This window comes from Ranitomeya imitator, chromosome 1 (assembly GCF_032444005.1).
Source record: "Ranitomeya imitator isolate aRanImi1 chromosome 1, aRanImi1.pri, whole genome shotgun sequence".
Taxonomy (NCBI): Eukaryota; Metazoa; Chordata; class Amphibia; order Anura; family Dendrobatidae; genus Ranitomeya; species Ranitomeya imitator.
Window position 1 is genome coordinate 448,713,465 of NC_091282.1, and position 27,388 is coordinate 448,740,852.

The window sequence follows — 27,388 nt, forward strand, 5'->3', positions numbered from 1 at the left end:
CTGAGAGCCTGCTGTCAGTGAGTGCTGGGGCATAGTTATAGCCACTGCTCTATATACAGACTGGCGCCATTCCCATGACTGAACGCTGCCGGGAGGAATAAAGTTCCATTTCCTTCCAGCAGCAGGGCTCTAGTGCGGTCAGCGGGTAGGTTCAGAAAGCTTTTACCGTAACTTGCAGATTAAGCCCATATGTTTTTTACAGGTTGCTCTTAAGGATCCTTTTTTTTTCTTTCTTGGTAATACCTGGATACCTCTTCCTCACGTGACTGTGTACTTATGGTGAGTTCTGTCCTAATTTGATCTTATTCTTAAAGGGAATTTGTCAGAAGGATTTTGCCATTTAGTATGAGAGCAGTATAATATAGAGCAAGAGAGCTGGATTACAGAGATTAGTCATTTATTATTATTAGGCTATGTATTGTAGTTTCACTACAATCAGTGCTTTGTCAGCAGGAGATTATCACCGCCTGGCTAGGACTCACATGCACAGCAGTCCAGGTACAGTGAAGGAAATAATTAATGGATCCCTTTCTGATTTTGTAAGTTTGCCCACTGACAAAGACATGGACAGTATTAAGTCTTGTTTGTCAGAGGGATCAAATACTTATTCCTCCCTGCAAAATGCAAATAAATGTATACAATGTGATTTTCTGGATTTTATTTTTGATATTCTATCTCTCAATGTTAAAATTAGCCTACCCTTAAAATTATAGACTGTTCATGTCTTTGACAGGGGGCAAACTTACAAAATCAGCAAGGGATCAAATAATTTCCTTCACTGTAATCTGTATAATCTGATCCCCACTACTGGTTGACAGTTTACTGACAATGTACAGTGCACACAGGAAGCTGACAATCAGTGGTGTGGCAGGGGTTATACCAGAGCTCAGCATTCTGATGACTGCTACATCTCCAATGGATAAAACAGGGATTATAACAAAACTGCACCGAGTAATGTGGTAAGTGATACCATTATTCTGGTTGTCTCCAATTACGTAGCAAAAAACTAATGACAGATTCCCTTTACAAACAGAACTGTGACTGAAATAAAAATGTGAGAACTCAAGGAAATTGATCAAGTCCTTCCTTTTTAAATACTTACAGTACCAGTTCTGTACTAGTATCCCGTATCCTGGTATATATGGTCCTCTCATCCCCATCCTGGTATGCATGGCCCCCATCATCCCTATCCTGGTATGCATGGCCCCCTCATCCCTATCCCGGTATGCATGGTCTCCTCATCTCTATCTTGGCATGCATGGCCTCCTCATCCCTATCCTGGCATGCATGGCCCCCTCATCCCTATCCTGGTATGCATGGCCCCCATCATCCCTATCCTGGTATGCATGGCCCCCATAATCCCTATCCTGGTATGCATGGCCCCCATAATCCCTATCCTGGCATGCATGGCCCCCATAATCCCTATCCTGGCATGCATGGCCCCCTCATCCCTATCCTGGTATGCATGGCCCCCATAATTCCTATCCTGGTATGCATGCCCCCCTCATCCCTATCCTGGTATGCATGGTCTCCTCATCCCTATCCTGGCATGCATGACTTCCTCATCCCTATCCTGGTATGCATGGCTCCTCATTCCTATCCTGGCATGCTTGGTCTCCTCATCCCTATCCTGGCATGCATGGTCCCCTCATCCCTATCCTGGTATGCATGGCCCCCATCATCCCTATCCTGGTATGCATGGCCCCCTCATCCCTATCCCGGTATGCATGGTCTCCTCATCTCTATCTTGGCATGCATGGCCTCCTCATCCCTATCCTGGCATGCATGGCCCCCTCATCCCTATCCTTGTATGCATGGCCACCATAATCCCTATCCTGGTATGCATGGCCCCCATAATCCCTATCCTGGCATGCATGCCCCCCTCATCCCTATCCTGGTATGCATGGTCTCCTCATCCCTATCCTGGCATGCATGACCTCCTCATCCCTATCCTGGTATGCTTGGCCCCCTCATCCCTATCCTGGTATGCATGGCCCCCTCATCCCTATCCTGGTATGCATGGTCTCCTCATCCCTATCCTGGCATGCATGGCCTCCTCATCCCTATCCTGGTATGCTTGGCCCCCTCATCCCTATCCTGGTATGCATGGCTCCTCATTCCTATCCAGGCATGCTTGGTCTCCTCATCCCTATCCTGGCATGCATGGTCCCCTCATCCCTATCCTGGCATGCATGGTCCCCTCATCCCTATCCTGGCATGCATGGTCCCCATCATCCCTATCCTGGTATGCTTGGTCTCCTCATCCCTATCCTGGTATGCAGGGCTACCATCTCTGTCCTGGTATGCATGGCCCCATCCTTATCCTGGTTTGATTGGCCCCTATCCCATTCTGGTATGCATGGCCACCATCAGAAAAACATTAAAAAAAACCATGGGCATGGAATACAGTGAATATTTATTTCTCTTTTTAGCAGCGGGCACTGGAGTTAACCGCCAGCTCCTGCCTCCTGTGACCCGTTGCTCCGCCGCTGCCACTCCCCCACCTCCCCACCGCAGCCAATGCAGGTATATCTGAACCATCAGGCAACCCCCCCCCCCCCCCCCCCCTTTCTTCCACATTTTTGGAGGGAAAAGGTGCATCTTATAGTCTGAAAAATACGATGCCTTCATAAGTCACATGCTTAGTGAAAGGAAGTCCACCTGTGTGCAATCTAAGGGTATGTGTCCACAGTCTGGAATCCCAGTGCTTTGAACGCAGCGGATACCCCGCTCTGCCCAAAGCACTGCCCCCTTTTGTACGCACGGTGATTCCACCTGTGTTCATTGAACACAGGCGGATTCACCACATCGTATACGTAGACTGTGTTATTTATCTTGCGGAGATTGAGCGTCGCCGCAAGATAAATATACATGCTGCAGTCTAGAAAGACGCGCTTCATGTCCGGTTACGCAGGTCTGTGCCACTGCGTGTTTGTACGCATAGTGGACATGGGATTTCATAAAATCCCATTCAGTATGCTGTAACATCTGGATGCTGCAGGCTGTATGCAGCATCCGGTTCGCAGCAAATACTGAAAGAATACGTCCCGTGCAAACATACCCTAAGTGTCACATGGTCAGTCAGTATACACTCCTCTTTTCTGAAAGGCCACAGAGGCTGCACCACTAATCAAACAACAATATGAAGACCAAGGAGATCTCCAACAAAGTTGTTGAGAAACACAAGTCAGGGTTGGGCTATTAAAAAAAAAAAATATCCCAATCTCTGATAATCCCCAGATCTACATCAAATCCATTGTCATCAAATGGAAAGACCATGGTACCACAACAAACCTGCCAAGAGAGGGGTGCTGTCCAAAACTCTCAGCACAGTCAACGACGGCATTAATCAGAGTAGCATCATAGAGACCAAAGGTAACCCTGAAGTAGCTGCAGAGTTCCTAAGCAGAGACTGGAGTATCTGTCCATACATCCACAATAAGTCGTCCACTCCGTAGAGGTGGCCTCAATGAAAGAATGAACAGAAAGAAAAGCCTTTACTTTTACACAAAAATTGTAAGGCTCGTTTTGAGTTTGCCAAAAGATATGTGGGAGACTCCCCAAATGTATGGAGGAAGGTGCTGTGATGAGACTAAAATTTAACTTTCTGGCCACCAAAGTAAACGCTATGACTGGCTCCAAATCGGGGAAGTTGCAATCCTGCCTGTTAGTTCTTAGATACGTTTTTTTTTGTAAAGTCCCAGATATCACCTGTAATGAATGGACAAAAATCCCAGTGGCAAGAAGTGGAAACCTGATAAACTTCTCCAAAGTGACTTGCAGCTGTAATTGCCGCAGAAGGAGGCTCTACAAAGTACTGACTTTAGGGGGCTGAATAGTTACGCACACTGACTTTTTCAGTTACTTTGTCCTATTTGTTGTTAGCTTCACAAAAAAAGGAAAGCCAAATGTTCATAGTTGTAGGCATGTTCTTTACATGAACTGATGTAAAGTCTCAAAAAAACAGTGTGGATGCTTTCCTGAAACGGAAAGTACTTGCAAGCAGCATAATACAAAGAATAGCTGGTTTACCCAGAATCCTTTGCAGTAGGCGGAGCTATGCAAATCATCTCTTTCCACCCCAGTCTAATCCACAGCGCTTGGAACCGCCAAGCGTGCAATGCTGCGGATTAGTTTCTAAATTTACACAGCCAACCAATTCCTACCTGTGGACACGTGTTTCGGGCTTTAGGCCCTCATCAGCACAGGGCTGGAATTGGTTGGCTGTATGGAGTGGGGCTCGGTGAGCAAGCGATACACACATGCTAGCCACCTTAGGGAGAGACCCAAGTTGGGCTAAATGTAGCGGGACGAAAGAGACCGAAAAGCCCTCTACTTAAAGGAAATACATAGTGGATGCTTTCCTGAAACGGAAAGTACTTGCAAGCAGCATAATACAAAGAATAGCTGGTTTACCCAGAATCCTTTGCAGTAGGCGGAGCTATGCAAATCATCTCTTTCCACCCCAGTCTAATCCACAGCGCTTGGAACCGCCAAGCGTGCAATGCTGCGGATTAGTTTCTAAATTTACACAGCCAACCAATTCCTACCTGTGGACACGTGTTTCGGGCTTTAGGCCCTCATCAGCACAGGGCTGGAATTGGTTGGCTGTATGGAGTGGGGCTCGGTGAGCAAGCGATACACACATGCTAGCCACCTTAGGGAGAGACCCAAGTTGGGCTAAATGTAGCGGGACGAAAGAGACCGAAAAGCCCTCTACTTAAAGGAAATACATAGTGGATGCTTTCCTGAAACGGAAAGTACTTGCAAGCAGCATAATACAAAGAATAGCTGGTTTACCCAGAATCCTTTGCAGTAGGCGGAGCTATGCAAATCATCTCTTTCCACCCCAGTCTAATCCACAGCGCTTGGAACCGCCAAGCGTGCAATGCTGCGGATTAGTTTCTAAATTTACACAGCCAACCAATTCCTACCTGTGGACACGTGTTTCGGGCTTTAGGCCCTCATCAGCACAGGGCTGGAATTGGTTGGCTGTATGGAGTGGGGCTCGGTGAGCAAGCGATACACACATGCTAGCCACCTTAGGGAGAGACCCAAGTTGGGCTAAATGTAGCGGGACGAAAGAGACCGAAAAGCCCTCTACTTAAAGGAAATACATATTTAGAAACTAATCCGCAGCATTGCACGCTTGGCGGTTCCAAGCGCTGTGGATTAGACTGGGGTGGAAAGAGATGATTTGCATAGCTCCGCCTACTGCAAAGGATTCTGGGTAAACCAGCTATTCTTTGTATTATGCTGCTTGCAAGTACTTTCCGTTTCAGGAAAGCATCCACTATGTATTTCCTTTAAGTAGAGGGCTTTTCGGTCTCTTTCGTCCCGCTACATTTAGCCCAACTTGGGTCTCTCCCTAAGGTGGCTAGCATGTGTGTATCGCTTGCTCACCGAGCCCCACTCCATACAGCCAACCAATTCCAGCCCTGTGCTGATGAGGGCCTAAAGCCCGAAACACGTGTCCACAGGTAGGAATTGGTTGGCTGTGTAAATTTAGAAACTAATCCGCAGCATTGCACGCTTGGCGGTTCCAAGCGCTGTGGATTAGACTGGGGTGGAAAGAGATGATTTGCATAGCTCCGCCTACTGCAAAGGATTCTGGGTAAACCAGCTATTCTTTGTATTATGCTGCTTGCAAGTACTTTCCGTTTCAGGAAAGCATCCACTATGTATTTCCTTTAAGTAGAGGGCTTTTCGGTCTCTTTCGTCCCGCTACATTTAGCCCAACTTGGGTCTCTCCCTAAGGTGGCTAGCATGTGTGTATCGCTTGCTCACCGAGCCCCACTCCATACAGCCAACCAATTCCAGCCCTGTGCTGATGAGGGCCTAAAGCCCGAAACACGTGTCCACAGGTAGGAATTGGTTGGCTGTGTAAATTTAGAAACTAATCCGCAGCATTGCACGCTTGGCGGTTCCAAGCGCTGTGGATTAGACTGGGGTGGAAAGAGATGATTTGCATAGCTCCGCCTACTGCAAAGGATTCTGGGTAAACCAGCTATTCTTTGTATTATGCTGCTTGCAAGTACTTTCCGTTTCAGGAAAGCATCCACTATGTATTTCCTTTAAGTAGAGGGCTTTTCGGTCTCTTTCGTCCCGCTACATTTAGCCCAACTTGGGTCTCTCCCTAAGGTGGCTAGCATGTGTGTATCGCAAAAAAACAGTGAAATTCCAGGTTGTGATGAGGTAGCAAAACACGAAAAATGCTGAGCAGGGGGCGGGTTATGAATACTTTCGCACCTACTGTATCTCTTTAGAATCCACCCCTTTATTACCCAGACAAAAAGGGGGATTGACAAAATCGGATCGTTTTTGTGTTACTAGTAGTGTTGAGCGATACCTTCCGATATCGGAAAGTATCGGTATCGGATAGGATCGGCCGATATTCAAAAAATATCGGATATCACCGATACCCGATCCCAATGCAAGTCAATGGGACCAAAATATCGGAATTAAAATAAACCCTTTCTTGCCTTGTAGGTTCATTCTACATGAAGGAAAACAACTAAGAATAATGCCGGATGTATTTGGGGAGGTGACGGAGACATTAAAGTCATAGAGGTTTATCCCAATCAAATAGAATAGCATGTTTTTTGTTTTTTTTTTTAAGACGTTCGGAGTGACAAAGATATTGACTATGTAAATTTTTTTTTTTATTTTGTCAGATATTGATGTTTCACTATTCCACGCCCTTCCCCTTCTTTTTTTTCTTTTTTTTTTTTTCTTTTCCCACACTTTCATCTTCATCATCATCAGCATCTTTGACATCAACTTCTTCTTCACCTTATTCATCTTCTTCTTCATCCTTTACCTTTTTTTTTTTTTTTTTTGATTACAGTCTTCATATTCATTTTATTCAACTATTATTATTCTTCCTATTCTACATATTCTTTTTATTCCACTGTTATTATTCTTCCTATTCTACTTCTTCATCATATTCTCATTTGTGACAGGCATTCCCGTAGTTGTTATCTATAAAAGTTGGAAGATTACACCTTCCGTTCTGCCAGTCACAAAAGTTACATTTGTCCGCGTTCAGTTTGGCCTGCAGCATCAGGCTTTATCCAGGGGCACCACGAGGAGGAACGGACTCACCCCCATACACTGCTTAGTCTTCTTCTGCATATAATTTAGATAATATCTTTTGCTCTGATATTAAGTCTTATGCTTAATGTTCTTCTGCTCTTTGTTCTGCAGCCTCTTGTTCTTCTGCTTCTCGGTCTTCCATGTCGTCGTCTCCAGGGTCGTCGTCTCCAGGGTCGTCGTCTCCAGTGTCGTCATCTCCGCCGTCGTCGTCTCAGCCGTCGTCGTCTCCGCCGTCGTTGTCTCCGCCGTCGTCATCGGGGTGGTCTTCCGGGTCGTCGTCGTCATCGGGGTGGTCTTCCGGGTCGTCGACTTTAGGGTCTTCAACTTGGAAATGTAGCAGAAGGTACAAGAAGGCTGAGAAAATGCCAAGAACCTGATGATGGAACTGGAACTTAGATGGCTACCCGAAGGTTCAAGAGCCTATGAAACTACCGAGGACCAGCTGACGTTACTGGAACCCGGTTACTAAGCAGGAGGTACCCGTGCTAAAAAGCACTACCAAGGACCGCCTGACGTTGGCGGAACTCGGATACCCAGAAGGAGGCACCTAAGCCAAAGGCTCTGCCCGGAACCAGCTGACGGTACTGGAACCAGGATGGGGAGCAGAAGGTACAAGAGCAAAAGACACTGCCGAGAACCAGCTGACGGTACTGGAACCCGGATGGGTAGCCGAAGGTCCAAGAGCCAATGGAACTACCGAGGACCAGCTGACGTTACTGGAACCCGGTTACTAAGCAGGAGGTACCCGTGCCCGAAAGCACTACCAAGGACCACCTGACGTTGGTGGAACTTGGATACCCAGAAGGAGGCACCTAAGCCAAAGGCTCTGCCCGGAACCAGCTGACGGTACTGGAACCAGGATGGGGAGCAGAAGGTACAAGAGCAAAAGACACTGCCGAGAACCAGCTGACGGTGCTGGAACCAGGTGGTGGACCTGAAGGTCCACAGAAGAGGAGAGAAAAGCTAGGCCGCGAGGCAGCCGCAGTTACCGAACCCCAACAGTCTTACAGGGGGAGCTGGGCCTACTGGCACTACAGAACCAGCCTTGACTACCAGTTCACGCAGCCCACATAGGAAGCTCCTAAACTGGAGGCACCCTGGAGTTGGCTAACCCGACCGCAACACGACGGGGCAAGCATAGGCGTCTCAGCGAGTTTGACACAACCCGGAAACAGCTGACGGTGCTGAAACCAGGTTTGGCACGAGGGAGTACCTGTGACAAAAACACTGCGAGAACCAGCTGGCGGTGCTGGAACCCAGATGCGTTGCCCCAGTGTGCAAGAGCCAATGGCACGACCGAGGACCAGCTGGCGGTGCTGGAACCCGGTTACTAAGCTGTAGGTGCCCGCGCTTAAAAGCACTACCAAGGACCGCCTGACGTTGGCGGAACTCGGATACCCAGGAGGAGGCACCTAAGCCAAAGGCTCGGCCCGGAACCAGCTGACGGTGCTGGAACCAGGTGGTGGACCCCAAGGCCCACAGGAGAGGAGAGAACAGCTAGGCCGCGAGGCAGCCGCAGTTACCGAACGCCAACAGTCCTACAGGGGGAGCTGGGCCTACTGGCACTACAGAACCAGCCTTGACTACCAGTTCACGCAGCCCACATAGGAAGCTCCTAAACTGGAGGCACCCTGGAGTTGGCTAACCCGACCGCACCACGACGGGGCAAGCATAGGCGTCTCAGCGAGTTTGACACAACCCGGAAACAGCTGACGGTGCTGAAACCAGGCTTGGCACGAGGGAGTACCTGTGTCAAGAACACTGCCGAGAACCAGCTGGCGGGGCTGGAACCCAGATGCGTTGCCCCAGTGTGCAAGAGCCAATGGCACGACCGAGGACCAGCTGGCGGTGCTGGAACCCGGTTACTAAGCTGTAGGTGCCCGCGCTTAAAAGCACTACCAAGGACCGCCTGACGTTGGCGGAACTCGGATACCCAGGAGGAGGCACCTAAGCCAAAGGCTCGGCCTGGAACCAGCTGACGGTGCTGGAACCAGGTGGTGGACCCCAAGGCCCACAGGAGAGGAGAGAACAGCTAGGCCGCGAGGCAGCCGCAGTTACCGAACCCCAACAGTCCTACAGGGGGAGCTGGGCCTACTGGCACTACAGAACCAGCCTTGACTACCAGTTCACGCAGCCCACATAGGAAGCTCCTAAACTGGAGGCACCCTGGAGTTGGCTAACCTGACCGCACCACGACGGGGCAAGCATAGGCGTCTCAGCGAGTTTGACACAACCCGGAAACAGCTGACGGTGCTGAAACCAGGTTTGGCACGAGGGAGTACCTGTGACAAAAACACTGCCGAGAACCAGCTGGCGGTGCTGGAACCCAGATGCGTTGCCCCAGTGTGCAAGAGCCAATGGCACGACCGAGGACCAGCTGACGGTGCTGGAACCCGGTTACTAAGCTGTAGGTACCCGCTCTTAAAAGCACTACCAAGGACCGCCTGACGTTGGCGGAACTCGGATACCCAGGAGGAGGCACCTAAGCCAAAGGCTCGGCCTGGAACCAGCTGACGGTGCTGGAACCAGGTGGTGGACCCCAAGGCCCACAGGAGAGGAGAGAACAGCTAGGCCGCGAGGCAGCCGCAGTTACCGAACCCCAACAGTCCTACAGGGGGAGCTGGGCCTACTGGCACTACAGAACCAGCCTTGACTACCAGTTCACGCAGCCCACATAGGAAGCTCCTAAACTGGAGGCACCCTGGAGTTGGCTAACCCGACCTCACCACGACGGGGCAAGCATAGGCGTCTCAGCGAGTTTGACACAACCCGGAAACAGCTGACGGTGCTGAAACCAGGTTTGGCACGAGGGAGTACCTGTGACAAAAACACTGCCGAGAACCAGCTGGCGGTGCTGGAACCCAGATGCGTTGCCCCAGTGTGCAAGAGCCAATGGCACGACCGAGGACCAGCTGACGGTGCTGGAACCCGGTTACTAAGCTGTAGGTGCCCGCGCTTAAAAGCACTACCAAGGACTGCCTGACGTTGGCGGAACTCGGATACCCAGGAGGAGGCACCTAAGCCAAAGGCTCGGCCTGGAACCAGCTGACGGTGCTGGAACCAGGTGGTGGACCCCAAGGCCCACAGGAGAGGAGAGAACAGCTAGGCCGCGAGGCAGCCGCAGTTACCGAACCCCAACAGTCCTACAGGGGGAGCTGGGCCTACTGGCACTACAGAACCAGCCTTGACTACCAGTTCACGCAGCCCACATAGGAAGCTCCTAAACTGGAGGCACCCTGGAGTTGGCTAACCCGACCGCACCACGACGGGGCAAGCATAGGCGTCTCAGTGAGCTTGACACAACCCGGAAACAGCTGACGGTGCTGAAACCAGGCTTGGCACGAGGGAGTACCTGTGTCAAGAACACTGCCGAGAACCAGCTGGCGGGGCTGGAACCCAGATGCGTTGCCCCAGTGTGCAAGAGCCAATGGCACGACCGAGGACCAGCTGGCGGTGCTGGAACCCGGTTACTAAGCTGTAGGTGCCCGCGCTTAAAAGCACTACCAAGGACCGCCTGACGTTGGCGGAACTCAGATACCCAGGAGGAGGCACCGAAGCCAAAGGCTCGGCCCGGAACCAGCTGACGGTGCTGGAACCAGGTGGTGGACCCCAAGGCCCACAGGAGAGGAGAGAACAGCTAGGCCGCGAGGCAGCCGCAGTTACCGAACCCCAACAGTCCTACAGGGGGAGCTGGGCCTACTGGCACTACAGAACCAGCCTTGACTACCAGTTCACGCAGCCCACATAGGAAGCTCCTAAACTGGAGGCACCCTGGAGTTGGCTAACCCGACCGCACCACGACGGGGCAAGCATAGGCGTCTCAGTGAGCTTGACACAACCCGGAAACAGCTGACGGTGCTGAAACCAGGTTTGGCACGAGGGAGTACCTGTGACAAAAACACTGCCGAGAACCAGCTGGCGGTGCTGGAACCCAGATGCGTTGCCCCAGTGTGCAAGAGCCAATGGCACGACCGAGGACCAGCTGACGGTGCTGGAACCCGGTTACTAAGCTGTAGGTGCCCGCGCTTAAAAGCACTACCAAGGACCGCCTGACGTTGGCGGAACTCGGATACCCAGGAGGAGGCACCTAAGCCAAAGGCTCGGCCTGGAACCAGCTGACGGTGCTGGAACCAGGTGGTGGACCCCAAGGCTCACAGGAGAGGAGAGAACAGCTAGGCCGCGAGGCAGCCGCAGTTACCGAACCCCAACAGTCCTACAGGGGGAGCTGGGCCTACTGGCACTACAGAACCAGCCTTGACTACCAGTTCACGCAGCCCACATAGGAAGCTCCTAAATTGGAGGCACCCTGGAGTTGGCTAACCCGACCGCAACACGACGGGGCAAGCATAGGCGTCTGTGAGCTTGACACTACCCGGAAACAGCTGACGGTGCTGGAACCAGGTTTGGCACGAGGGAGTACCAGTGACAAAAACACTGCCGAGAACCAGCTGGCGGTGCTGGAACCCAGATGCGTTGCCTATTAAAGATTGTCTTCCTAGAGGCCCAACTAGCGGTGCTGGAGCAAAGGGTAAGCAGGGGGAGCAGAGTGTAGGCCGAAGCCTGCACTGGAGGCAGCTTTGTGTCAGCGTTGCATTTGCAGGACACTTTGCCGGCTACACAGTGTGGGAACAGCTGGCGTTGCTGAACCCCACTAACACAATGGCGGGTGTTTTTCTCTGTGCAGCTAGCACTTGCGGGCAAAAACTTCCGATGTTAGAGCCCGTGGTGAAGCAGGAGGAGGAGGAGAGGAGCAGAGTGTAGGCCGAAGCCTAGTTGAACCAATTTCAAAGGAAACCTTTAACCCCCCCTCAGGTGTTACAAACTACAAGAGACACACCTTGTGCAGTATTAATGCTGCACAAGTGAAAGGTTGCTCTATTAATTTGTCTACTTGCACACGCTGAATGAAAGACGTACACAATTTAGCCCATTCTACAGTCAAACTGTAGTGGATGCGTGACTTGGCTTTTTAAGGAGACGCAGCACAGGTGTCCCAAATAACGCCTTGGTGCTTGGCGCAGCTTCCTGAGCGTTGTTATTTGCTGTACAGGAGTCTGCGCTCTTGTGTTATCCCTTGGCAATGCCCTGTTAGAGCTGCCCGTCTTATGACCTCATTTCATGTTGGCCGGTGCGGTTAACGATGGCCATAAATCCCAGACCCACAGTACCTTTTCATAAAGTCACACTGCGGTGCTGGGATTCGTGGCCTTGAGCAGTAAATATTTTGGCCGCTCACACACGTCCTTACACCTGCTTCAGACTGGGCGGCCTCTGCTGATCCCTTCTCGCATGCCACGGCCATGAGGCTGCACAGTCTGAAGAAGGCGGAAGGAGATGAGTTAAGACAGGCGAAGATATGCACTGCTCGTGCCCATCAATCACACCCTCGCAGTCAAAATAAGTAAGACAACGAGGAGCATTGTTTCAGGCAGGGCGGACGCACAGGCACAGGCAGCCAACCAATGATGTCAGAAGACGGGCAGCGCTACCAAGGGGGCTGCTGCGTATCATTAGAAAGGAAAGTCACACCTCAGGGACAGTGGAATGGTCTCTAATGAGACACATTTTGTACGTGTTGAGTTCCACGTGGGCAAGGAGAAAAAGTCAGCCACCTTGTACAAATGCAGCAGTACTGCTGTACTAGGTGGCTGTTATACATAGAAACACCTGGGGGGGTGGGGCCAGGTTCCCTTTAATTTCAGTTCATGTGCCTGCGTGGCGTTTGCAGGTCACGTTGCCGGCTACACAGCAGGGGAACAGCTGGCGGTGCTGAACCCCACTGACACATTGGTGTTTTTCTCTGTGCAGCTAGCACTTCCGGGCACAAACTGGAGGTGTTTGAGCCCAGGGTCAGCAGGAGGAGGAGAGGAGCAGAGTGTAGGCCGAAGCCTGCACTGGTGGCAGCTTTTGGTCAGTTGTGCCAGCGTGGCTTGTGCTGGACACGATGCCGGCTACACAGCGGGGGAACAGCTGGCGGTGCTGAACCCCACTGACACAATGGTGGGTGTTTTTCTGCATGTCCGGGCAGAAACTGGCGGTGTTTGAGCCCAGGGTCAGCAGGAGGAGGAGAGGAGCAGAGTGTAGGCCGAAGCCTGCACTGGTGGCAGCTTTTGGTCGGTTGTGCCAGCGTGGCTTGTGCTGGACACGATGTCGGCTACACAGCAGGGGAACAGCTGGCGGTGCTGAACCCCACTAACACATTGGCTGGTGTTTTTCTCTGTGCAGCTAGCACTTCCAGGCTACAACTGGCGGTGTTATAGACCAGGGTCAGCAGGAGGAGGAGAGGAGCAGAGTGTAGGCCGAAGCCTAGTTGAACCAATTTCAAAGGTTACCTTTAACCCCCCCTCAGGTGTTGCAAGGTACAAGAGCCACACCTTGTGCAGCATTAATGCTGCACAAGTAAAAGGTTGCTCTATTTAATTTGCTCCTTGCACACGCTGAATAAAACACGTACACTATTTAGCCCACTATACTGTCAAACAGTAGTGGAGGCGTGACATGTCTTTTTAAGGAGATGCAGCACAGGTGTCAAAATTTACACCTAGCTGCTGGGCGCAGATTCCTGAGCGTTGTTATTTGCTGTACAGGAGTCCGCGCTATTGTGATCCCTTGGTCATGCGCTGTGAGCGCTTCCTGTCTTCTGACCTCATTTCATGTCGGCCGTTGCGGTTAGCGATGGACATGAATCCCAGACCCACAGTGTGTTTTCAAAAAATCACACTGCGTGGCTGGGATTCGTGGCCTTGTGCAGTAAATATGTTTGACACTCACACATGTCCTTACACCAGCTTCAGACTGGGCGACCTCATCTGATCCCTTATCGCCTGCCGCGGCCATGAGGATACCCAGTCTGAAGAAGGCGGAAGGAGATGAGTGAACACAGGCAAACATATGCACTGCACATGCCCATCAATCACACCCTCGCTGTCCAAAAAAATAAGACACCGAGGGGCGTTGTTTCGAGCAGGGCAGACGCACAGGCGCAGCCAGCTAACCAATGATGTCAAAAGACGGGCAGCGCTAAGAAGGGTGGTGCTGCGTATCATTAGAAAGGAAAGTCACACCTCAGGGACAGTGGAATGGTCTCAATGAGACACATTTTGTACGTGTTGAGTTCCACGTGGGCAAGGAGAAAAAGTCAGCCACCTTGTACAAATGCAGCAGTACTGCTGTACAAGGTGGCTGTTATACATAGAAACACCTGGGGGTGGGGGGCAGGCTCCCTTCAATTTCAGTTCATGTGCCTGCGTGGCGTTTGCAGGTCACGTTGCAAGCTACACAGCAGGGGAACAGCTGGCTTTGCTGAACCCCACTGACACATTGACTGGTGTTTTTCTCTGTGCAGCTCGCATGTCCGGGCAAAAACTGGCGGTGTTAGAGCCCAGGGTCAGCAGGAGGAGGAGAGGAGCAATGTGTAGGCCGAAGCCTGCACTGGTGGCAGCTTTTGGTCGGTTGTGCCAGCGTGGCTTGTGCTGGACACGATGCAAGCTACACAGCAGGGGAACAGCTGGCGTTGCTGAACCCCACTGACACATTGACTGGTGTTTTTCTCTGTGCAGATCGCATGTCCGGGCAAAAACTGGCGGTGTTAGAGCCCAGGGTCAGCAGGAGGAGGAGAGGAGCAGAGTGTAGGCCGAAGCCTAGTTGAACCAATTTCAAAGGTTACCTTTAACCCCCCCTCAGGTGTTGCAAGGTACAAGAGCCACACCTTGAACTGCATTAATGATGCACAAGTCAAAGGTTGCTCTCTTAATTTTGCTTCTTGCACACGCTGAATAAAACACGTACACTATTTAGCCCATTATACTGTCAAACAGTTGTGGAGGCGTGACTTGTCTTTTTAAGGAGACGCAGCACAGGTGTCAAAATTTGCACCTAGGTACTGGGCGCAGATTCCTGAGCGTTGTTATTTGCTGTACAGGAGTCTGCGCTATTGTGATCCCTTGGCCATGCGCTGTGAGCGCTTCCTGTCTTCTGACCTCATTTCATGTCGGCCGTTGCGGTTAGCGATGAACATGAATCCCAGACCCACAGTGTGTTTTCAAAAAATCACACTGCGTGGCTGGGATTCGTGGCCTTGTGCAGTAAATAGGTTTGCCGCTCACACATGTCCTTACACCTGCTTCAGACTGGGCGGCCTCAGCTGATCCCTTATCGCCTACCACGGCCAGGAGGCCGCACAGTCTGAAGAAGGCGGAAGGAGATGAGTTAAGACAGGCGAACATATGCACTGCTCGTGCCCATAAACCACACCCTCGCTGACAAAATAAATATGACAACGAGGGGCGTTGTTTCTAGCAGGGCGGATGCACAGGCGCAGCCAGCTAACCATGATGACAAAAGACGGGAAACGCTACCAAGGGGGGTGCTGCGTATCATTAGAAAGGAAAGTCACACCTCAGGGACAGTGGAATGGTCTCAATGAGACACATTTTGTACGTGTTGAGTTCCACGTGGGCAAGGAGAAAAAGTCAGCCACCTTGTACAAATGCAGCAGTACTGCTGTACTAGGTGGCTGTTATACATAGAAACACCTGGGGGGGTGGGGCCAGGTTCCCTTTAATTTCAGTTCATGTGCCTGCGTGGCGTTTACAGGTCACGTTGCCGGCTACACAGCAGGGGAACAGCTGGCGGTGCTGAACCCCACTAACACATTGGCTGGTGTTTTTCTCTGTGCAGCTAGCACTTCCGGGCAAAAACTAGCGGTGTTTGAGCCCAGGGTCAGCAGGAGGAGGAGAGGAGCAGAGTGTAGGCCAAAGCCTGCACTGGTGGCAGGTTTTGTTCTGTTGTGCCAGCGTGGCTTGTGCTGGACACGTTGCCGACTACACAGCAGGGGAACAGCTGGCGGTGCTGAACCCCACTGACACATCACCTAGTGTTTTTTCTGTGTAGACAACACTTCCAGGTGGCAACTGACAGTGTTGAAACCCAGGGAATCAAAGAGGAGCAGAGTGTAGGCCGAAGCCTGCAGTGGAGCAAGTTGAAAGGGAACCTTTACCCCCCCCCCCCCCCCAGGCATTTGTTGCTGAAAGAGCCATCTTGTACAGCAGTAATACTGCACATGGAAAATGGTGGCTCCGAAAATTATGCTCCTTGCAAACGCTGAAGTACACACTCATATAATGTGTCCCCGAACACCGTCAAACCATCCCGGAAGTGGGACTTTCCTTTGTAATGTGACACAGCACAGCCGTCATTCCAACCCCCTTGGTGCCGGGCGCCACCTCCTCAACGTTGTTTGGTTCTGTCACGGAGCCCGCGCTGTAATGTTATCCCTTGGCCATGCACAGTTAGCGGTGCCCGTCTTCTGACATCATGTAGGTGTCAGGCTGGCAGTGCCTGTGCGTCCAAGCTGCCCTAGATCCAACCTTGCAGTGTCATCTAATGTAGTCCCACTGCGGGCCAGGGATCCATGGGCATGCGCAGTGCATATCATCGCCTCTCACTCACCTCCTTCCTGCTTCTTCAGACTGTGCGGCGTCACGGCCGTGGCATGCTATTAGGGATCAGCTGACGCCGCCTAGTCTGAAGAAGCGTGAAGAAGGGGAGTGAGAGGCTAGTATATGCACTGCGCATGGCCATGGATACCAGGCCCACTGTGGGATCACATTAGACGACACTGCGAGGTGTGATTTCGGGCAGCGTGGACGCACAGGCGCAGCCAGGACGACAACAAATGATGTCAGAGGACGGGCAGCGCAAACTGTGCATGGCCAAGGGATAACATAACAGCGCAGGGTCCATGACGGAATCAAACAACGCTAAGGAGGCAGCGCACGGTGCCAAGGGGGTAGCAATGACGGCTGTGCTGCGTCACATTACAAAGGAAAGTCCCACCTCCGGGACGGTTGGACGGTGTGAGGGGACACATTACATGAGTGTGTAGTTCAGTGTTTGCAAGGAGCATAATTTCAAGAGCGACCTTTCCCTTGTGCAGTATTAGTGCTGCACATGGTGGCTCTTTCAGTAACAAACGCCTGGGGGGGGGGGGGGGGGACAGGTCCCCTTACATTTTAGTTGTGCCAGCGTGGCGGTCGCATGACACGTTGCCGGATACACAGCTGGGGATCAGCTGACGTTACTGAACCCCAATAACAGAGGAGCGACTGTTGACTGTGCACACAGCACTTCCAGGCACCAACTGGCGGTGTTAGAGCCCAGGGACAGCAGGAGGAGCAGATTGGAGGTATTGCCGCACACACAGCTGGGGATCAGCTGACGTTACTGAACCCCAATAACAGAGGAGCGACTGTTGACTGTGCACACAGCACTTCCAGGCACCAACTGGCGGTGTTAGAGCCCAGGGACAGCAGGAGGAGCAGATTGGAGGTATTGCCGCACACACAGCTGGGGATCAGCTGACGTTACTGAACCCCAATAACAGAGGAGCGACTGTTGACTGTGCACACAGCACTTCCAGGCACCAACTGGCGGTGTTAGAGCCCAGGGACAGCAGGAGGAGCAGAGGAACAGAGTGTAGGCCGAAGCCTGATTGGAGCAAGTTGAAAGGGAACCTTTAACCCCCCCCCCAAGACGTTTGTAGCTGAAAGAGCCATCTTGTGCAGCACTAACGATGCAAAAGGAAAAGGTGGTTCTTTTAATTATGCTCCTTGCAAACACCGAAGTAAACACTAAAAATGTGTCCCCTTATACCGTTAAACCGTCCCGGAGGTGCGAATTTCCTTCGTAATGGGACACAGCACAACTGACATTCCTATCCCCTTGGTGCCGTGCGCTGCCTCCTCAGCGTTGTTTTAAGCTGTCACGGAGCCTGCGCTGTTCTGTTAGCCCTTGGCCATGCCCAATTAGCGCTGCCTGTCTTCTGACATAATTTGGTGTCAGGCTGTTACTGCCTGTGCGTCCACGCTGCTCCAGATCCCACCTCGCAGTCTCGTCCAACGTAATCCCACTGCGAGCCTTGGAACCATGGACATGCACAGTGCATATCCTCGACTCTCACTCCCCTCCTTCCCTCTTCTTCAGACTGTGCGGTGTCACGGCCGTGGCATGCTATTAGGGATCAGCTGACGGCGCACAGTCTAAAGAAGGCGGAGGGAAATGAGCGAGAGCCCGAGGGGAAGATATGCACTGCGCATGGCCATGGATCCCAGGCCCGCAGTGTGACTCAATCAGAAGACACAGCGAGGCGGGATCTCGGGCAGCGCGGCCGCACAGGCGCAGCCAGCCTGACACCAAATTATGTCAGAAGACAGTCAGCGCAAATAGGGCATGCCCAAGGGATAACAGAACAGCGCAGGCTCCGTGACAGCTGAAAACAACGCTGAGGAGGCAGCGCATGGCACCAAGGGGGTAGGAATGACGGCTGTGCTGCGTCACATTGCGAAGGAAAGTCCCAGCTCCGGGACAGTATAACGGTATCAGTGAACACATTTTATAAGTGTTAAGTTCTGCGTGTGCAAGGAGCTAAAAAAAAAGAGCTACCTTTTCCTTGTGCAGCATTACTGCTGCACAAGATGGCTCTTTCAGTAACAAACGACGGGGGGGTGGACAGGTTCCCTTACATTTAGGTTGTTGTGCCAGCGTGGCGGTCGCAGGACACATTGCCGGCTACACAGCTGGGGATCAGCTGACGTTACTGAAACCCAATAACACTGGGTCGTATGTTTTTACTGTGCAGCCTGCACTTCTGAGCCGCAACTGGCGGTGTTGGAGCCCAGGAATAGCAGTTCAGGTGGTAGAAAGATGAACACAGCAGGAGACCTGGATGACACCCAATTACTTAATCAGGCAGAGGAGTGGCAAATTCCTGCGAGATCCAGGCCTGGTTCATTTTCAGGAAAGTAAGCCGGTCAACGTTATCGGAGGATAGTCGCATGCGACGGTCTGTTAGTACACCACCTGCGGCACTAAAGACACGTTCCGATAAGACACTAGCCGCAGGGCAAGCCAGCACCTCCAATGCATACTGGCTTGGCTCTGGCCATGTATCCAGCTTAGAGACCCAAAACTTGAACGGGGAAGAGCCGTCTGGGAGTACAGTAAGAGGGCAAGCCATGTAGTCTGTCACCATCTGACGGAACCGTTGCCTCCTGCTGACTGGAGCCGCCGGTGATGGTGTAGACATTTGGGGCGGGCACACAAAAGTGTGCCAGAGTTGTGCCATACTGGGCTTGCCTTGGGCAGAGGCACTGCTTCTGCTCCCTCTTTGGGCAGAGCCTCCCCCACTGCCTCGACGCACTGAGCTGCTTTGTAAAGCACTAGCAGCACTCCTCTCAGTTGGACAGGAGAAGATGATGGAATTCACCAGTGTGTCGTGGTACTCCCGCAATTTACGCTTCCGGGTCCACGCAGGGATGAGGTTTTGGACGTTGTCCCGGTAGCGAGGATCGAGGAGGGTGAACACCCAATAATCAGGCATGTTGAGAATGTGGTCGATGCGGCGATCGTTTCTCAGGCACTGCAGCATGAAATCCACCTTGTGCTGCAAAGTGCCAACTGGCCCAGAAACGCTGTCCCCTGCTTGAGACATGATCTCTGCCCGCTCGTCATCACCCCACCCTCGCTGTACACACTGACCACTGGACAATTGTGTCGCTCCCTCCTCTGGACGGAGCTCTTCCTCCTCCATTGACTCCTCCTCATCCTCCTCACAAATTGGCCCCTGCGTACCCCTTTGTGAGGAACCACGTGGCGCTGACTCTCCAGAAGCTGATGGAAAAGGTGACTCCTCATCCTCCACCTCTTCCACAACATCATCCCTTAACCCTTGCAAAGTTTGCTGAAGCAGGCAGATAAGGGGGACAGTCATGCTGACTAGTGCATCATCTGCACTTGCCATCCGCGTGGAATAATCAAAAGGACGCAAAACCTGGCAGAAGTCCTTCATAGTGGCCCACTCTGTGGTTGTGAAGTCTGATCGGCGGTGACTGCGACTTCTTTGCGCCTGATGCAGCTGGTACTCCATAACTGCTTGCTGCTGCTCACACAACCGCTCCAACATATGTAACGTGGAATTCCACCGGGTAGGTAGGTCACATATGATGCGGTGTTCCGGAAGGCGGAATCGGCGCTGCAGAGCAGCAATGCGGGATCTGGCCAAGCTGGAACGCCGCAAGTGAGCACACTCTAGGCGGACCTTGTGCAGCAGGGCATCAAGATCCGGATAGTCCCTCAGAAAACTCTGCACAACCAAATTGAGCACATGTGCCAGACATGGGATGTGAGTGAGGTTGCCAAGGGCCAAAGCTGCCACCAGATTTCGGCCATTGTCACACACTACCATGCCTGGCTGGAGATTCGCTGGCAGTAACCACACATCGCTCTCCTGCTTGATGGCATTCCAGAGCTCCTGCGCTGTGTGGCTTCGATGCCCCAATGAAACTAGTTTCAAGACGGCCTGCTGACGTTTGGCCACGGCTGTGCTCATGTCGGTCATAGGTAAACGTTCACGGGTCCATGTGGAGGTGGACTGTGACGGATCCTGCAGAGAGGAATCTGAGAAACTGGTGTAAGAGGAGGAGTCGATGCGTACAGACTGGATTCCTGCAATCCTTGGAGTGGGCAGGACACGTCCTGCGCCACTCGCACGATCTGTACCTGGCTCAACAACATTAACCCAATGGGCAGTGAGGGAAACATCTCGCCCCTGTCCATGCTGACTGGTCCACGCATCGGTGGTGAGGTGGACCTTGCTACTGACGGCGTTCAGTAGCGCATGTTTTATGTTTGCCTCAACATGCCTGTGCAGGGCAGGGACAGCCTGCCTGCTGAAGTAAAAGCGGCTGGGCACCTTGTACTGTGGGACTGCCAATGCCATCAAGTCACGGAAGCTGTCAGTCTCCACCAGCCTGAACGAGAGCATTTCCAGGGACAACAGTTTGGCAATGCCTGCATTCAGAGCCTGTGCTCGGGGGTGGTTGGCCGAGAATGCCCGCCTTTTCTCCCATGCCTGTACTACCGATGGCTGTAGAGTAGACTGGGAGTGTGAGGATGACTGGGAAGGTGGTGCTGTGGGTGGAATTACACTAGGTCTCTGGACAACAGTGGAGGAAGAGGCAACACGAGATGAAAAGGTGGTAGCTGCCGCTGTTGGTTGGCCTACGTCTTCACTGTGTTTCTGTAACTCCACCGCGTGCCTGGTCCGCACATGTTTCCACATATTTGTGGTATTGAGGTTGCTGACACTTTTACCTCTTTTTACTTTCTGATGACACAGCTTGCATTTGACAAAACAAATGTCATCTGCAGCTGTGTCAAAAAAGGACCAGGCACTGCAAGTCTTGGGAGCGCCCTTTTTGGCTTTGGAAAGAGACAGGCTCCTAACGGGTGCCAAAGTGGAGGCTACAGGCTCCGCAGTCTTCCCCCTCCCTCTCCCTCTTTGGCCCGTAAGGGGAAGCTCTTCCTCAGAGCTGCTCCCACCACCTTCCTGTTCCTCACGCCACGATGGGTCAAGGACCTCATCATCTCCACTACCCTCTGCCACCAACTGCTCCTCCTGGGTAGTCTCGGCAGCACAGTACGCATCAGAAAGCGGCACCTGAGTTTCATCATCAGATGCGTACTGCGCTGTGGTCACCGGAGGCACTGGCCCACCTGCCTCTTCAGAGTCAGAGAGAAAAAGCTGTTGGGCATCACTGCACACTGCCTCTTCTTCCATTTCTCCAATGCTGCTTGGCTGGCCCCCTGTTTCCAAGCCAAGAGATTCAGAGAACAGAAGTAGAGACGGCTCCTGTCCTGGGCTCTCTGACTGCCTGGCCAATTTGGCAGGTGGTGAAGAGACAGATGGCTGCTCTCCAGTGCTCTGTGCCTGAGAGGATGTGGCACTAACTGAAGTCGATGCCGAGGCGTTAGCTGCCATCCACCCGACAACGGCTTCAATTTGGTCTTCACGCAGCAGCGGTGCACGGCGCTCTCCGACAAAGCTGCGCATGAAGGACTGTTCCCTGCTGAAACTGAGTGACGACGAGTCACCGGCGCCCACAGCAGGCACAGAATCACCACGTCCTCTCCCTGCTCCTCTCCCTGCTCCGCGCCCACGTGCCTTACTCCCTGCCCTCTTCATCTTGGTTGACAGATAAAGATAAGCAGAAAAGTACTAAGGCCTTAGCGTGCTTATTCCTGAAATGCTCCTTCTAACAGGTGTAAGAAACACTAATGTTGTAAAGTGTGGACTAAACTTTATTATTTTTCAAATGTGGCCTACACAAGTGTTAAGTTGTGTTTGGTGAACTTTACTTTTTTTTTTGTGCAGATCGGGCTACAGAGCTAGTTTAAATCACACGGAGACCGTGCAGACAGCCGTAAACGGCGCTGCAAGGCCAAAAAACCCTCCTCTAGGTTATCCTATGTAGTGTTTTTCCACTATTTAGCTGGAGACGGGTGGAAAGACACTAATAGGAATTTTTTTTTTTAAATTTTAAACAGGCTGCACTATGTTACTATATATAGCATATACCTGTATGTCATCTCCTCCTGTATATAGTATATGCCTGTGTGTCATCTCCCCTGTATACAGTATATATCTGAGTGTCATCTCCTCCTGCATATAGTATATACCTGCATGTCATCTTCTATATATAGCATATACCTGTATGTCATCTCCTCCTGTATATAGTATATACCTGTATGTCATCTCCTCCTGTATATATATGTACCTATATGTCATCTCCTCCTCTATATAGTATATACTTGTGTGTCATCTCTCCTGTATATAGTATATATCTGTGTGTCATCTCCCCTGTATATAGTATATACCTGTGTCATCTCCCCTGTATATAGTATATACCTGTGTGTCATCTCCCCTGTATATAGTATATACCTGTGTCATCTCCCCTGTATATAGTATATACCTGTGTGTCATCTCTCCTGTATATAGTATATATCTGTGTGTCATCTCCCCTGTATGTAGTATATACCTGTGTCATCTCCCCTGTATATAGTATATACCTGTATGTCATCTCCTCCTGTATATAGTATATACCTGTATGTCATCTCCTCCTGTATATATATGTACCTATATGTCATCTCCTCCTCTATATAGTATATACCTGTGTGTCATCTCTCCTGTATATAGTATATATCTGTGTGTCATCTCACCTGTATATAGTATATACCTGTGTGTCATCTCCTCCTGTATTTGAAAAAAAGGAAATTGTTTTTCAAGGTATGAGGCAGTAACGCACCCTGAGCTGAATCCAACCGGCTATGGCTGCACACAGACTACAGGGCGAGCTGCGCTCACACAGAGACCGTGCAGACAGCCGTAAACGGCGCTGCAAGGCCAAAAAACCCTCCTCTAGGTTATCCTATGTAGTGTTTTTCCACTATTTAGCTGGAGACGGGTGGAAAGACACTAATAGGAATTTTTTTTTTTTAATTTTAAACAGGCTGCACTATTTGAAAAAAAGGAAATTGTTTTTCAAGGTATGAGGCAGTAACGCACCCTGAGCTGAATCCAACCGGCTATAGCTGCACACAGACTACAGGGCAAGCTGCGCTCACACAGAGACCGTGCAGACAGCCGTAAACGGCGCTGCAAGGCCCAATAAACCCCCTCTAGGTTATCCTATGTAGTGTTTTTCCACTATTTAGCTGGAGACGGGTGGAAAAACACTAATAGGGAATTTTTTTTAAAATTTTTAAACAGGCTGCACTATTTGAAAAAAAGGAAAATTTTTCTCAAGGTATGAGCCAGTAACGAACCCTGAGCTGAATCCAACCGGCTATGGCTGCACACAGACTACAGGGCGAGCTGGGCTCACACGGAGACCATGCAGACAGCCGTAAACGGCGCTGCAAGGCCCAAAAAACCCCCTCTAGGTTATCCTATGTAGTGTTTTTCCACAATTTAGCTGGAGACGGGTGGAAAAACACTAATAGGGAATTTTTTTTAAAATTTTTAAACAGGCTGCACTATTTGAAAGAAAGGAAAATTTTTCTCAAGGTATGAGCCAGTAACGAACCCTGAGCTGAATCCAACCGGCTGTGGCTGCACACAGACTACAGGGCGAGCTGGGCTCACACGGAGACCGTGCAGACAGCCGTAAACGGCGCTGCAAGGCCCAAAAACCCCCCTCTAGGTTATCCTATGTAGTGTTTTTCCACAATTTAGCTGGAGACGGGTGGAAAAACACTAATAGGAAATTTGAGAAAAAATGTGCAGCAGGCTGCACTATGAGCAAAAAAGGACAACTGTGTGAGGCAGTGTGAACCCCCCCTGAGCTGAATACAACCGGGTATATGGCTGCACACAGACTACAGAGTGAGCTGCACACACACACACACACAGAGACCTTGCAGAACGCTGTTAAAACAGCGCTGCAAGGCAAGAGCAAGGTGAACAGTGAAGAACACACAGCGTTTTGCTAAATTAGCCTTTGGAAAGGAAAATAAAGCAATTAGCTAGCTCAACTGGCCCTCAGTTAGAACACAGCGTCCTGTCCCTAACTGAAATCACAGCAGAGTGAGCGCAAAATGGCGGCAGCGTTTTTTATAGTGCAGAGTGACATCATTTCAGCAGCCAATCACAGCCTTGCCAGTACTTACATGCCCACCATGCTAAACAGGATGTGCCCACACTTCCAATCATTCCTCATTGGCTGCTGCGTTCTGTTTGAATTCTGGGAACTTCCGATTCCGGTATCCGATACGCGGGAAGTATCGGAATTCGGTATCGGAATTCCGATACCGCAAATATCGGCCGATACCCGATACTTGCGGTATCGGAATGCTCAACACTAGTTACTAGGTAATTTTTCCATGTAATACTACATTTCCATTGGAACATCCATTGCAATGAAATTCATGACCGGAGCGTGATCTGGGTGAAATCTGGTGATGTAAGGCTACATTCTGGTTTTGATTAGACAGTCTATTAACCATTCTATTCCCCTGAATCTGTTTGGATTGACTATACAGTAATAAGTAACCGTTATTTTATGATGGAAATCTATGAATATCATCGGCTCCAGTTGACCATTGTATAAGGTGCTGTTAAGGGCATGCGTTGCTCTGATTGAATACAGATGGGTTAATACGTTTGCTTGGAAAGTACTTTTGGTAGAAAAAGATTGCCTCTTTTTCCATCCCATGAATCTCCTTTTAAAATGAAAACGAAAGCTTCAAAGTGTAAAGTGCCAAAGTTTATTTTTGTATTTTTACATTAATGATCTATTTGATATGATTTTCTTTGCTTTCTTTCTGTTTAGATACACAGCACCTACCTTGAGAGCAATTGGCCTATTCGGGTGAGTTATTTGTTAGCCAAAACTAATGCTGTTCTTTTTCTTACAATGTCTGGTACACACGATAAAACATGTAATTCTCAATATTTCCTGTAACATCTTCCTCTTTTCTAATACTATTCTACTTCAGTGGCCACAAAACAAGTCTCCTATATTATCCTTGTCTGTTTTTCTTGGGGCATCCATATTCTTTCCTAAAGTATAAGGTCAGTAGGTTTGTGGAAAGTGGCAAGGATTCAGCAGGTGTGCTGACAATCTGTGTATGGGGGTCTTATGAGTGTCCCATGTTGCCATATCTTTTGGTCAATTAAGATGTGGTTAAAATCAGATTTATTTGACTGTGAGATCACAGGAACTTTCTCTTATGACTTTGACCACAGTTCACCCCATGCGAGACTAAAAGTGACCATACACGTTTAGTTGGCCAATAGAATATCCCCCCATATGCATAAATGCTCATTTAGGCCGAGCCTTCATGTGTTCCCAGTGTGGAGAAAGCCAATTTTGGACACTTCTGGCAACAGACATTTCCTCTCCAAGGAGAGCAGAAGGAGAATTCAAACTGCCCAACATCACCTGCCGGAATAGTCTGGAGATCCCCCTTAAATACCGTAATCCTTAAAGGAGCCAAAACAATGAGAAAGTCAATGAGTGAAAACTCATTTTCTCTGACAAATCCTACGCTACGTGTTTTTGAGCTAGCAAACGTCACTCCATACTCTTATTTCTAGATTTAGTGTCTCTTAAGTTTTGCTTGAACATGGCAACATAGTTTTCCTTATTATATTTGTGAGATCATGATCCAGCTAAATCTAGAGTTGGACTTTGATTAAACCTCAAATATGTAGCTGCTTATACTCGTGTATCGTTCACTTAATTTACCGTGAAAGTCCATAAAGCATGATGTAGCGATTCCAGAGACATGTCACTTCCTGGGTTTCTTGGTATACTTTTTGATTAAATCACTGCTTTATTGGCAGGAGATTGTAGCTAGAGGACCAGTAGACCTGCTGCCATGTAGTCCTCCATATTTATGAGTTTTCTCTAACCCCGCCACCAGCACTGATTGGAAGATTTCTGCCTATGCACTGTGTACCCCAAAAGCTGCCAATCAGTGATGTGGTGGACGGGGTTATACAGAGCTCAGCATTCAGAGACCTGGTAGATCCACAGCAGATAAAACGGTGATTTTCTGAAAACTACAGCAAGCTGCCTAGTAAGTGATACTTTTCTGAAATCAGGGTCTCTGCTACATTATGCTGATCTTAGATGGGGTAGCAGAAGCCCGGTGACAGATTCCCTGAAAGGTCGGCACATAGGACAGCACTTGGCCTTCTTTAGTAGGGCTACACTAAATACATTTTTGTGATGCTTTAATTTTTCTAGTTTGTGCTGAAAGCTAATCTTATTTCAGTCTTATGGACCTATTTCTTTCCCATTTTGTAGTATTCTGCTATAGACAAGATCGGCCAAAATGTTGCTGTTTCTGGAAAATGTGGATTTGCACACTACTCTTTACTAACAAAAAAATGGAAACTGTTTGGGAATATCACACAAGTAAGTTACCTGACATTAATGCATCAGAGGAAATAATATCCACTAAAAGGAGAAAAAAGCAATAAACATTTCAATATACGCACGTTGTCAAAATTGTTGGTACCCCTTGTTCAATGACAGAAAAGCCCATAATGGTCACAGAAATAACTTGTATCTGACAAAAGTAATAATAAATAAAACCTCTATGTAAATGAACAAATGAAAGTCAGACATTGCTTTTCAACCATGCTTCCATAGAATTTTTAAATTAATAAAACTCATGAAATAGGCCTGGACAGAAATAATGTGACAAAAGGGACATGTTAAATCATGATGTGTCCACTAACTAGCATCACAGGTGTCTACAATCTTGGAATCAGTGAGTGGGCCTGTATATAGAGCTACAGATACTCATTTTGCTGTTTGGTGACATGGTGTGTATCACACTCAACATGAACCAGAGGAAGCAAATGACAGAGTTGTCTCAGGAGATTAGAAGGAAAATTATAGACAAACATGTTAAAGGTAAACGTTATAAGACCATCTCCAAGCAG

General features: G+C 50.1%; 1 protein-coding gene across 2 annotated transcripts in view; it reads left to right on the top strand.

Annotated features, from left to right (window-relative positions):
* RIC1 (RIC1 homolog, RAB6A GEF complex partner 1) overlaps positions 1-27,388 on the top strand; it is a 225,152-nt gene that overhangs the window by 168,004 nt on the left and 29,760 nt on the right. For both annotated transcript variants that reach the window (XM_069764353.1, XM_069764361.1), the window contains exons 13-14: positions 25,263-25,301; positions 26,745-26,855. In XM_069764353.1, coding sequence (XP_069620454.1) covers positions 25,263-25,301; positions 26,745-26,855 — 150 coding nt within the window. The remainder of the gene's footprint in view (positions 1-25,262; positions 25,302-26,744; positions 26,856-27,388) is intronic.